This window comes from Epinephelus lanceolatus, chromosome 19, assembly GCF_041903045.1.
Source record: "Epinephelus lanceolatus isolate andai-2023 chromosome 19, ASM4190304v1, whole genome shotgun sequence".
Taxonomy (NCBI): domain Eukaryota; kingdom Metazoa; phylum Chordata; class Actinopteri; order Perciformes; family Serranidae; genus Epinephelus; species Epinephelus lanceolatus.
The window spans coordinates 10,135,508-10,149,527 of record NC_135752.1 but is presented as its reverse complement, the minus strand read 5'-3'; the positions used below and the strand labels follow the sequence as shown (position 1 = coordinate 10,149,527).

The following is a 14,020-nucleotide window of genomic DNA, read 5'->3' as shown; positions in this document are numbered from 1 at the left end:
GACACACAAACATAATAAACAAGTTTTTGGAAAACTATGCACATGTATACTTAGTTTAAGTGTTAGTGTGAAAATGTTGATCCACATACTCCTGTCTGTCCTTTGGAGAAGTTAGCATGTGCATAAAGGAGCACAGCGATGTCATTATGTCCTGCCTCCAGTGCAATGGACAGGGCTGTGCTTTCATCCTGTAAACACATATGCATAAACACATTTTCAGAGTTTTTGTTGTTTATTGTACATTTACAAATGGACAAAGTATATTGCACATATTTAACTGACTGTATGTCTCCAAAATACAACCACATAGGTCATTTTTACATGCAAAAATTACAACTTACATTTATGTTTTTTGTCAAGTGCTGACCTCTTGTGGTCATGGTAATTATTACAGGAGCAAAGGAGAAAGTCAGGTGATGTAGGTGGGTGGAACAAAGGGGAGGTAGATGGGTCAAACAAGCAAAGGACTTCCATCCAGGAGATCAGTATTCATGTCTCGTGTTAAACCAAGAGTCAGAGTGGAGTGATTTTACCATTCTAACGTGGTATGTTGTAGTGTGTGTAACATGATGTTTGTGATGTGATGTGTGTGATGTACGTCACGTAAAATGTCACCCTACGTTACATTACGTTACGTTAGGAACAAACGTATTCATAGATATGGATTTCGGGGGCTACAGGGGACACTTGCACTTTGAACCACCCCTAATAAAGTCATGGGAGATGAACTTTTATTTTGACAAAATTGGAAACATTTACACCATAAACTGGTGCAGAAAAGGCATGGCACAAATTGGTGTGCATAAAAATTCACCAAGGGATTTCGTTGCCTTACCCCAACCACGTAGGTTTTATGCAGCTGCAACTGTTTCACATCATCAATCATGTTAAAAGCTGCGACCGTTCACAGTCACATATGAGCTATTCTGTCGTTCACCTGTAGGTCCGCTAATTTAGGAAACACTGGTGGGTTGGAGGACTTGTTGATTTAATTATACTATGTCTTCGCCTTTGTTTCCTTGACATATTAAATGGAAAATGTTCACTCTCAGCTTTCATAAATATGTGAGACAAAGTTGGAATGCTTCAGTTTCACAGCTTGAAGCCACCACATTTACAGAAGCTGCACAGAGGGGCAGTAATGACTCACGTACGCTATCAGTCAGGGTGGCATCACAGTCTGGCTGTGCCAGCAGTAGTCTAACAATGTCGGCATGGCCATGCTCGCTCGCACACATCAGCGCTGTGGAGCCCTCGTCGTCCTGGAGGTTGACCTCCGCCCCCTGTGCCAAGAGCGCCTGCACCATGTCCATCCTGCCGTGGCTCACAGCCAGCATCAGAGCTGTCTGACCTGCCTGGGTGGCAGAAGACAGAGGCGAAACACAGGACATAGGGTTAATGATGGTGAGTCAAATATAGAATCATAACTTTGTGGAATCAGGCAGGTCACTCTTTCTCCCTTCTCCACTTACTGAATACAATTTTGGAAAAAAACATGTAATTTAGAACTTATAATTGGTTAGATTAATTTATGTCTATGCAGGCAATTCCAATCAACCACAGCCTGCTATCTATATTTTCAAATTTAAGATTTGATTTAAGATTTTTAGCAAATCAGCAACAGCAATTATGTAGTTATTTCCCACAGCAAAATGTAGACACAATTTAGAGAATTGCAGGACATCACAATCACTACCATTACCTGGGAACAGACTGACCTGGCTGGCCTTGGCATTGACATCTCCTTTTGTGAAGAGCTGCTCCACAACTCTCATGTCCTCTGGACTGTCTACTGCTGCGAGTGCAGCCAACATGATGGGTGTGTAGCCTGCTTTGTTCTGCTGATTGACATTACACACCTCTGTAGCAATGGTGGTCAATCAGGTTGAACAGAGGAAACAGGAGAGAGGACAGCAGAAAAATGTCACGCAGTTAAAGGTTTTTATCTTCATTTATGTACTGCCATTATTTGCAAACTCTTTCCACCTACACTGACTGAATCAACTTTTATACTGAAATACCTTCACAAAAAAAAACTCTATGTGAAAATGTCAAAATAAATGGTCCTACACCAAAGGTCATTCATTGTGTAGACTCATAGACATGGACGAATGTTAGCACTTTCAAAAGCCATGCTTTAATTGCACAACAGCAATGATACAAATACATTTTAGCCTTGTTCCAAGTGTCCTCAAATTACTGTGGCTGCATTGCTGTGTGCAATTAAAAGTTCTCAAAGGCATGTTTTTTTTTGAAAGCTAAAATTCCACATAGTTAAAATTCCAGCTTGACTCTGCGAATGAGCAGTTTAAAACACTCACTCAAGGCATCCTGTGAATTCATTTAATGCATTCCCTTTCTCTTTCAAATGGGATTCAATTATTTGTTAATTTTTTTATTCTCAGTTATAGTGTACACAGATGTTTTGGATATAGTTAAACTTGCTTTTTAGGATGGGGTAATAGTAGCCCAGTCCTCATTTTGAGCAACATAATAAAATAGTTATGCTTCTTCCATCATTAACATTGCAAACATAACAATATTCATCATCATCATTCATCATTCTGTGACACAGAGGATTAGAATTTTGCTGATTATATGCTTTTATTCCACTTGTCTTAGACCAGACAGAGGTAGATCCAATCTCCTCTGAAAGCTGTAGCAATGCTTTTGGATAAAAATAAGAAAGAATACTTTATCTCCTCCATTAGGACACTTATTCAATGTCTGCCTGTTCAATTTATATTGATTAAGCCTCTGAATGGCCTGGACCTGAATTATATTTCCAAACCTTTGATCCCTTTTAGACCTGTGCAATAAGCTAGAGAAAAGGTTGGAACAGTACATTATGGTTTTAGAAGTGGAAAGCACGTCTTTACTTCTAATTTTAAAAAGAACTGTGTTTGGAAAAATTATACCACCTGCAGTAGAGGTTAGTGAAGTTTCAGGCACTGTGGTAGGAGTGCAGAACTTCTAAGGATCAATAACACATTTTACCAAGTACAAGCTGGATGAAGTGCATGCACTTTTTAAGTGTGGTGTATTTATTGTTTTGTCAATAAAACATCTGTTTTGACTGGTTATGCAACAGTCAACAAAATATTCCTCCTACTGTTGTAACAAGCCATTATCCTTATTATCCTTCAGAGTTTAAAATTAATGCTCTTAGGTTAGACAGCAGCATTAAAGAAGACCTATTATGCTTTTCCTTATTTTCTCTCACATATAATATTACAATGATGGATGTTCCCATTAGATGTGGCCAAAGTTTCAAATAATGAGGTAAGCTAATGTAAAAGTATCCCTGTGAGCAAAAAACCTCAAGCTTCAGGCAATTCTGAATAAATTGTAATATAATGTAATATGACAGATTTCTTTATATGGTCATGTGCTCCAGGCATACCACTTCATTACGTAGCCTACACTGCTATATGTACCAATAAGCTAACATCAAGGATACCTGTAATCTTGGTTGCTGATGTTGTTAATTTCTCCCCAATTTTTGATCATAACTGTACTGGAAAATTTCTGGTTTTGCTTTTATTATTTCATTTCAATGGGAGAAAGTCCCGCCTTACACATGCAAACATCAGAGAAACGTGTAAACTTGGTTGCTGATGTTGTTTATTTTTATCTGATTTTGGATCAGGTTCCTGTTGGGACGTGTCTAGCTGTGTTTTGAAGCTTTTATTGGTGATTTTCATGGTAGAAAGGGCTGTTATTCTCCATTAGAGTCAGTCCCCTAGCTGCAATGATGGTGTAGAGACAAGATGCAAAAGACCTGGAAATGCTGCCCGATCAGAGCAGACTGCACTTTTTTTGAAGGGCAGCTTAAAGAGACAGGCGCCAAAACGGAGCATTCTCAGACAGAGGGTGAATTTGGGAGTTCCAGCACAGACAGTTTGAGGAAAATTCAGTATTTTTGACCATCAAAGCATGTAATCATTTATTTTGGGCTTGTACTAGCACAAGTATAAACCTGAAAATTAGCATAAAAGGTCCTCTTCAAGATAAAAGAAAAAAAGAACAGTCTATTAAGTCAATAGTGTACACATATTTTTTTAGATACAAAAGGACCTCATGATCCAGATAGAAGAGTAAGATGGGGGATGATTCCCCCCTTGAGAACAAAGTCAATTTGTTACATGATGGTGATGCATAAACCAACACACTATTGGGAGAAATAAATAGATACAGTAGCCAATTTTGTTGTTGAAGTTAAAAAAATGAGTATCTTGTATCTGGGTATATATACATATATACAGTACAGGCCAAAAGTTTGGACACACCTTCTCATTCAATGCGTTTTCTTTATTTTCATGACTACTTACATTGTAGATTCTCACTGAAGGCATCAAAACTATGAATGAACACATGTGGAGTTATGTACTTAACAAAAAAAGGTGAAATAACTGAAAACATGTTTTATATTCTAGTTTCTTCAAAATAGCCACCCTTTGCTCTGATTACTGCTTTGCACACTCTTGGCATTCTCTTGATGAGCTTCAAGAGGTAGTCACCTGAAATGGTTTCCACTTCACAGGTGTGCCTTATCAGGGTTAATTAGTGGAATTTCTTGCTTTATCAATGGGGTTGGGACCATCAGTTGTGTTGTGCAGAAGTCAGGTTAATACACAGCCGACAGCCCTATTGGACAACTGTTAAAATTCATATTATGGCAAGAACCAATCAGCTAACTAAAGAAAAACGAGTGGCCATCATTACTTTAAGAAATGAAGGTCAGTCAGTCCGGAAAATTGCAAAAACTTTAAATGTGTCCCCAAGTGGAGTCGCTAAAACCATCAAGCGCTACAACGAAACTGGCACACATGAGGACCGACCCAGGAAAGGAAGACCAAGAGTCACCTCTGCTTCTGAGGATAAGTTCATCCGAGTCACCAGCCTCAGAAATCGCAAGTTAACAGCAGCTCAGATCAGAGACCAGATGAATGCCACACAGAGTTCTAGCAGCAGACCCATCTCTAGAACAACTGTTAAGAGGAGACTGCGCCAATCAGGCCTTCATGGTCAAATAGCTGCTAGGAAACCACTGCTAAGGAGAGGCAACAAGCAGAAGAGATTTGTTTGGGCCAAGAAACACAAGGAATGGACATTAGACCAGTGGAAATCTGTGCTTTGGTCTGATGAGTCCAAATTTGAGATCTTTGGTTCCAACCGCCGTGTCTTTGTGAGACGCAGAAAAGGTGAACGGATGGATTCCACATGCCTGGTTCCCACTGTGAAGCATGGAGGAGGAGATGTGATGGTGTGGGGGTGTTTTGCTGGTGACACTGTTGGGGATTTATTCAAAATTGAAGGCACACTGAACCAGCACGGCTACCACAGCATCCTGCAGCGACATGCCATCCCATCCGGTTTGCGTTTAGTTGGACGATCATTTATTTTTCAACAGGACAATGACCCCAAACACACCTCCAGGCTGTGTAAGGGCTATTTGACCAAGAAGGAGAGTGATGGAGTGCTGCGGCAGATGACCTGGCCTCCACAGTCACCGGACCTGAACCCAATCGAGATGGTTTGGGGTGAGCTGGACCGCAGAGTGAAGGCAAAGGGGCCAACAAGTGCTAAACACCTCTGGGAACTCCTTCAAGACTGTTGGAAAACCATTTCAGGTGACTACCTCTTGAAGCTCATCGAGAGAATGCCAAGAGTGTGCAAAGCAGTAATCAGAGCAAAGGGTAGCTATTTTGAAGAAACTAGAATATAAAACATGTTTTCAGTTATTTCACCTTTTTTTGTTAAGTACATAACTCCACATGTGTTCATTCATAGTTTTGATGCCTTCAGTGAGAATCTACAATGTAAATAGTCATGAAAATAAAGAAAACGCATTGAATGAGAAGGTGTGTCCAAACTTTTGGCCTGTACTGTATATATAATATATATATATATATATATATATATATATATGTACATATGTTTATATGTATGTATATCATAACTTTTTATGTACAACTTAATATAAATACATAGATCACTATTTTACTGTGACAAAAATTTGACTAGTTTACCCTAAAACAGTTCAGGTGGAATAAATTATAAAAATGCAGCATTTCAGATGAAATGTCGCCACTCACTATTGCATACCCATTTAATGCATCTTACCCTATCTTACCCAACCCAGTTGTTCAATTCAGCCTATTTGCCCCCTAGTGGCTATAGGGGAGCATAGTATGTCTACTACTGATGACACACTGAAGCAGAACACCAAGCCAGAATGTTGTTAGAATACATAATGACCTCTAGTTTCTCTGGAACGATTACTTTACCTGCATCAAGCAATTTCTTGACAATGCCAAAGTTGGAGTGAGACACACTGTAGTGCAGAGCCGTGTTTCCATTGCCATCAGCCATATTTGCTACATGTTGTAGTACCAAAGGTGAAATGACCCGAAATGTAGACAAGTAGTCTCCCATAGTGTCTGGAGCTGCTGACTTGTGGCTGGATACGGAGAACCACTCTTGCTGGATTGTTTGTAGACAGTCATGCTGCAAGAGACAAAAGAATGTAAAAAACATCAATGTGTTTGTATGGATCCATATATGCCTTGCAAGTTGCCATAATTCACAGTGTGCAGAGCAATTCTGGCTTTGAATAGGAAGGATGTGACTGAAAGAGTGAAGACAAAGAGCATAACAAAGCAACAAGTCACTGTTAAAATGTTCAACACAATATCACAAAGGAAGAGGCTTAGGAATCTGTCTTCATATAATCCATAAAAAGTTTGAGAGCTGTGTTTGTCAGCATGTCTCATTATTAAATCTGTCTTGATTTCTTCTTTTCAATTAGTTCTTTTGAACTCCCTTTCTCTCTATTTGTTTACCAAATTATCATGGCAGTGAGGAGTCACTTTTGCTTGCAATTTTTTTCAAGTTAAGGAAAACTGCAGTGACAGAAAATTACAGAGCTGACACATTCCTTAGCTTCTTACATTCAATGCCAAAGCCATTTCTTTTTAAATGACATACTTAAACACACCCTGCCCCTGCAACTCTCCACACCCAACCAGTGACATACAGTACAGGCCAAAAGTTTGGACACACCTTCTCATTCAATGCATTTTCTTTATTTTCATGACTATTTACATTGTAGATTCTCACTGAAGGCATCAAAACTATGAATGAACACATGTGGAGTTATGTACTTAACAAAAAAAGGTGAAATAACTGAAAACATGTTTTATATTCTAGTTTCTTCAAAATAGCCACCCTTTGCTCTGATTACTGCTTTGCACACTCTTGGCATTCTCTCGATGAGCTTCAAGAGGTAGTCACCTGAAATGGTTTTCCAACAGTCTTGAAGGAGTTCCCAGAGGTGTTTAGCACTTGTTGGCCCCTTTGCCTTCACTCTGCGGTCCAGCTCACCCCAAACCATCTCGATTGGGTTCAGGTCCGGTGACTGTGGAGGCCAGGTCATCTGCCGCAGCACTCCATCACTCTCCTTCTTGGTCAAATAGCCCTTACACAGCCTGGAGGTGTGTTTGGGGTCATTGTCCTGTTGAAAAATAAATGATCGTCCAACTAAACGCAAACCGGATGGGATGGCATGTCGCTGCAGGATGCTGTGGTAGCCATGCTGGTTCAGTGTGCCTTCAATTTTGAATAAATCCCCAACAGTGTCACCAGCAAAACACCCCCACACCATCACACCTCCTCCTCCATGCTTCACAGTGGGAACCAGGCATGTGGAATCCATCCGTTCACCTTTTCTGCGTCTCACAAAGACACGACGGTTGGAACCAAAGATCTCAAATTTGGACTCATCAGACCAAAGCACAGATTTCCACTGGTCTAATGTCCATTCCTTGTGTTTCTTGGCCCAAACAAATCTCTTCTGCTTGTTGCCTCTCCTTAGCAGTGGTTTCCTAGCAGCTATTTGACCGTGAAGGCCTGATTCGCGCAGTCTCGTCTTAACAGTTGTTCTAGAGATGGGTCTGCTGCTAGAACTCTGTGTGGCATTCATCTGGTCTCTGATCTGAGCTGCTGTTAACTTGCGATTTCTGAGGCTGGTGACTCGGATGAACTTATCCTCAGAAGCAGAGGTGACTCTTGGTCTTCCTTTCCTGGGTCGGTCCTCATGTGTGCCAGTTTCGTTGTAGCGCTTGATGGTTTTTGCGACTCCACTTGGGGACACATTTAAAGTTTTTGCAATTTTCCGGACTGACTGACCTTCATTTCTTAAAGTAATGATGGCCACTCGTTTTTCTTTAGTTAGCTGATTGGTTCTTGCCATAATATGAATTTTAACAGTTGTCCAATAGGGCTGTCGGCTGTGTATTAACCTGACTTCTGCACAACACAACTGATGGTCCCAACCCCATTGATAAAGCAAGAAATTCCACTAATTAACCCTGATAAGGCACACCTGTGAAGTGGAAACCATTTCAGGTGACTACCTCTTGAAGCTCATCAAGAGAATGCCAAGAGTGTGCAAAGCAGTAATCAGAGCAAAGGGTGGCTATTTTGAAGAAACTAGAATATAAAACATGTTTTCAGTTATTTCACCTTTTTTTGTTAAGTACATAACTCCACATGTGTTCATTCATAGTTTTGATGCCTTCAGTGAGAATCTACAATGTAAGTAGTCATGAAAATAAAGAAAACGCATTGAATGAGAAGGTGTGTCCAAACTTTTGGCCTGTACTGTACCATAAACCGTGCACACACACACACACACACACACAAAGTGACCTTCACGGGCTCTCTGAATATAACAAAACATACCAATTCCCTGCTGGATAAAGCCGTGTCATCACTCAGGTGCATCTTTAAGGCTTGACAAGCAGAAAACATCTTTTCACTTAACTTACATCTGAAAGGAATAAAATGCTACAGATTACACAGTGTGAGTTCAAAACTGAGCGTACCCTTCAAATGTTAGACTGACACAGTGAAATATCAAGACTGATGGGTTATAATCTTACTCTACTGAGATTTTGGGGCTTAACACTTTCTGGACTACATTACCTCTGTGTATGTGATTTTGCAGACCCTTTAGATCCCTTGTTGGATCCAACTTTGCCCTTTCTTCCTTGAGTTCCATCTTGAGAAGCCTCTCTTGATTTTTTATTACCTTGCTTTTCCGCTTCTTCAGAGTTAGCCTTCTCAGTGGCGGAGTGCTCATAAGATGACATGGGGTCCAATCTAAGGACAGAGCACAGGAGTTAAAAGAATTAATTTTGGTATTTTTCAACCACCCATGTTTTTATGCCTAAGCCAACAATGGCAACAACAACTTTTGAAATTGGCCCAGTATTGAGCAAGACGGCTGCAGACAGCAGGGGCAAACCAGGTTGCAATGTTACCATTTGAGGCATTTGTGCACCTTCAGTGTACATCTGCTAAAAGTGCTAGTTTTTGCCACTGACATGTTAAGATTATTATTTCAAGTTTCTGACAACATTAAGGAAAGGATCCCTATAGAGACAGACCTTCTTGTTAAAGATTAAGATCTTTTTTTAAAGATAATTTTTGCCTTTAACTGGAGATGGTGGGTGGTGGGGGGGCTGCAGGCTGGAATCAAGCCCCCAGCCGCTGCGGCAAGGACACTGCTGTTGTACATGGAACACCTGCTCTACCCATCGAGCTACTGTGTGCCCCAAGTGTAAGATCCTTTTTGTTTAACCAGAAACAGCCCCAAAATTGCTGACGAAAAAGTCACCAGATTCCATTTAAATACTCATACTTCATTCAAAGACGAAAGAAACAAAATAAAACTCACAAAAACAGACAGGGTTCATCTTTCCACTAACCCAACAATCACCAACTTTGGTTTGGTTGAAATAAACCTGTAATTCACCCAGTTAGATGTGAAAATACGCTGGCTCTATACATGCTTAAATTATTATTTATCCAAGCAGAGTCTGGTGGGTTTGGCGATAGCAGTTTAGGGCTGTTTCTTGTTAAACAAAATAGATCTTACTCTTATATGAAAAGAAGGAATTCTTACCATAAATTGTCAGACAATTCAAATAATAATCTGAGCCTGTCAGTGGCAAAAACAAGCACCACTACTAGACATACACTGGCAGTGCGAACATGCCCTGAATGATTACATTGCAGCCTGTTTTCTGCTGCCGGCTGCAGCCCTGTCACTCAATACTGGACCAATTTCAAAACTTGTTGTTCTATCAGTCATTACTTTGTTAGGTCAGGGATGTCTGAGGAACAGCTGCTGGGCTCAAAACATTGCACAGCATTAAAATTCTTCTAAGACGAGTTACTTAGTGTACGGATCTATTTCTGTCTACTTTCCCAGTAGCCATTTAGACACAAAAAACAGGGGGAAAAGGGCTCAGGTTGAAAAATACCGAACTTACTCTTAAATGCACTGAAATGATTAAGATATTGAGTTCTAAAGTGTTGTTGTAAAATATTTGTTCAGACATGAGATATTTACCCTGTGGTCACCCTCATAAACTTCATGCTCTTCCTGTTGCTGCTACAGCCTTGGTCTCCATTTTGTTTCTTCATTACAGATCGCAGCACACCGGCTTTAGTTGATCTGTCTGGAAACAATAATGCAGCAATCTTAACATATTATGCATTTTATTAAATACAACACATTCACAGAAACATAGACACCAACTCGGTCATTCTGGGCAGGACTTGGTGAGGACATATTCCTGATGCTTTGTATATTATTAGAAATCTGAAGGCATTATAAAAAGAGAAAGCTTTCGCTGACACCAGCTCCTCCTATGAAGCCATTCAATTTTAGACCCTCGGCCACAAACTGGTATGTGGTATGAAACGCCCTCCAAAACCAGATATCATTCCAAACATTACAAGTGTATCCCTCAGAGAGTCAACTTGCCAAGCCAAAGGCAGCCACTTCCTCTAAACCTAACACAAGTAAACAAGGCCTTGGGAGCGGTCTGGAAGTCAAATATTTTTAAACTAGAGAACTTCCGCACAGACAGTATTCTTACATATCTTGTGTTCACTGTATTTCAGTATTTCGCATGAAGATGAACTTTAGCACACACCACACACACACACACACACTTTACCTTGCAGAGCTGAGGATGCCTGTTGTTCCAACATCTGTATCATTCTTTTCACCTCTGAATCACTGCCACCCTGGTGGCAGGTTCCTGGGTTTGTTTTGTCAACTAATAGTTGAGATGGGGACTGAAGCGTTCTGCTGACTGTGACAAGAAGAGGATATAAGTTTAGTACAAGCATGACATTACAAATATTGCATACAGTATATTATATCATAATATTCCAACATTAAAGGTACCTGTTAGAGTTTCTCACCACTAATGGCACTATGGAGCAACTGATCGGTAAGCCCCAATTTCTTTGCAAGTGCATGAATGATGTGTGGCATATTTCATTGTCAGCATTCCAATAATGCAAAGGTTAAGCAAGCTATATGGTGTACCTTATGCTATTCTACTGATCTGGTGGCATTAATATGCCAATAAATGAGAGGGATACACGCAATGCTTTTATTTTTAAGAAAACTCCCCAAGTACCTTTAACACTAACCAAATCTAAAGGGCTACCTGGAGGTCGAGAATCTACAGGATGGACTTCTGTTCCTTCTTGTGCTGTAGCTTTGTTATTGCAGAGCAGCTTGGAGCTGGCACTTCCTTGGCTGCTGTGTCGTTGGACAAGCCCTTCCCTCTGCTGAGTGTAGTTCTCTGTGAGCAGGTCTCCGTGCTCCCTGAGGAGCCAATGCATCTTCTCTATGTAATGGTTCAGTTCGGGGTCCCACTGGGACTGAGAAGATTGCTGGATAATCTGGCCAGGGGTACTGGATGAAACTGACAAATCTCGTATCCTCCCCTCCCCTACCCCGATGCTCCTTGTTGTGATGGGGTCAGGTAGATGGGAGGGTCCAGAGGCCATGTTTCGGGTTTTCAGTCCCACCAGGAAATTCTCATTAATGTTCGTGAATCCAACACCAGCATCTCGGGTGACCTTGGCGAGTGTCCCTATTGTTCGTTTTAGGGCACTTCCTGGCAGATCTGTAGTTCCTACACCAATCGTGCAGGTCTTTAGGGTGCATTTTATGTCTTTGACCCTGTGGCCCACTGACACTGTCCTAGTGACAATCTGAGTGGTGTTGCTGTGCTTGTCTTGCGTATTTAGGATAGTGTTAGTGCTGGAGTCTGCACTGAAGGCATGTCTGGTGTTGGTAAAGCGAGACACTGAACTGGATACAGTGTTGGTACGCTGAGAAGCTGTCTGAGGAGATGCCATGATTCCCAGATCCACTCCTCTGACTTGATCTGTGGCAATACCTTGAGAGACCACTTCCTTTGCCTCGCAGATGATCACATCAACAGAACAGTCCCCACAACCCACTGAATGATAATTAATCTGTCCTTTCTTAGACCCCAGATTCTCCACTGGTACCACTGTGTTGGTTTCTGCATCACATAATTTTATCTCCATCCCAACTCCTTGTGTGTTTGTTAAAATTTGGATACCAACGCCCTTTTCCGCGGTCTCCACTCGCTCCCTGACCTCCCAGTGGCTCATGGGTACATCTGGTCCTATACAAACATTCTTCAGCTCAGGTCTACAACAAGATACTCCCACAGTCTTCACCTCTGTCACCTCCCCTGTGCTGGCATCTCGGAGCTCTGTGTGATTACCTACTCCCTGGCTTGCGGTGTGAGGTCTCGCCTCAATGCCTGTACTCACAGTGGAGGGCCTCGCAAATGAGGCTTTATCAGCTCGGTTCCTAGCTCCTGCAGCCTGTAGCTCCAGTTTCAGCCGACTCATCTCTGTCTGAAGAGCTGATTCTTTCAACTCTGCTTCTAACTGACAAATTCTCTCCTTCAAGGCGCCAATTATTAGTTGTTGGGCATCAAGCTCTGCTTCCCGTTCTGTGTAAATTCCAAGATTAACTTCAGACACTTCAGTTGCAATGGACCTTGTCTCTACTTGATCAGTGTACACACATTTGTTTTCTTTTGTGGGTTTAGACAAGGTGATATCTACATCTTTATCAGTTCCAACTGCAACTGACTTGGTAGCCTTTTCAAACAGAGGGCCTTTTCCATGCCATGCTTGCAAATGTCTGCCCTTAATGGTTCTTTCCAATGCCTGCATCTCTTCTGTCAGTTGCCTAAACTCCCTGAGGTTGGTGCAGTCACTTCTCATAATGCTCTCAAGTGTTTCTTCTTTATTCACCTTGTTTTCAATGTCAGACTTTTCCATGCTATATGCTCTCTTCCAGATCTCATCATTTATGTCCTCATTGTCACTATGGTTCTTGAGCTGAGACACCAGTTGCCTCTTTTCCTCCTGAAGGACTGAGATTTTTACCTGGAGGATAGGGATGATTGTCACCTGTTCCTCTAGTTCTTTCAGCCTCTGCAGAGCTACCACCATCTGGTCACGGACATGCTGCAGGTGTGTGGGGCCGAGACCTGTAACTGGGGTGGTTCTTCCAGAGCTCTGTGGGCTCAGCCTAAGGCATCCTGTGCTGCCTCTACTACCCAGGGACGAGCTAAGATGTAGATGCATATCACTTCCTGTGCCAGTAGGCTTGTTCCCATTGTTGTTGTGATTATATGCACCCAGGCCAGTGAAGGGGGAGAGCGACCCATGGGAGCTTACCCCTCCAAAGCTGGCCAGTCGACGACGGGGATGGGGCTGAGGTGGAGGCTGGCTCGTCCCCTCCTGATCTAAGTGTTTAAGGGTCTCCATTATGTTCTTTTCCACCACGGGGCTTTGTCTTTGTAAAGCAAGTGATCTTGCAGCAGGCTGAGGCTTTGACTCATTAGGTATCAGAGAGGTTGCCGGCCCTTCATTCCTGGAGGGTTTGTTATCCAATGAGGAACCATGAGGTGGAGGAAGAGGAGGTCGACCTCTGGTTGTGGAAGACATGTCCAGTAGTCTTGTATCATCACTGCTAGATGATGACAAGGATTCTGCAGAATGCCACTGGCTGGATGAAATGCCACTTGGTGTTTTATCCACAATATTGACGGCCACTCTGGGCCTCCTCTTAAGGCTTAGCCGCTTAATGGTGGTG

At 41.8% G+C, this 14,020-nt stretch overlaps 1 protein-coding gene across 2 annotated transcripts in view; it reads right to left on the bottom strand.

The window, feature by feature from the left end:
- LOC117269923 (KN motif and ankyrin repeat domain-containing protein 1-like) overlaps positions 1 to 14,020 on the bottom strand; it is a 20,196-nt gene extending 6,176 nt beyond the window's left edge. For both annotated transcript variants that reach the window (XM_078162243.1, XM_033647285.2), the window contains exons 1-9: positions 11,535 to 14,020; positions 11,034 to 11,171; positions 10,421 to 10,529; positions 8,989 to 9,165; positions 8,746 to 8,833; positions 6,291 to 6,510; positions 1,719 to 1,861; positions 1,155 to 1,355; positions 90 to 188 (exon numbers count right to left, since the gene is read on the bottom strand). In XM_078162243.1, the coding sequence (XP_078018369.1) occupies positions 90 to 188; positions 1,155 to 1,355; positions 1,719 to 1,861; positions 6,291 to 6,510; positions 8,746 to 8,833; positions 8,989 to 9,165; positions 10,421 to 10,529; positions 11,034 to 11,171; positions 11,535 to 13,872 (3,513 nt within the window). In that variant the 5' untranslated portion in view covers positions 13,873 to 14,020. The remainder of the gene's footprint in view (positions 1 to 89; positions 189 to 1,154; positions 1,356 to 1,718; positions 1,862 to 6,290; positions 6,511 to 8,745; positions 8,834 to 8,988; positions 9,166 to 10,420; positions 10,530 to 11,033; positions 11,172 to 11,534) is intronic.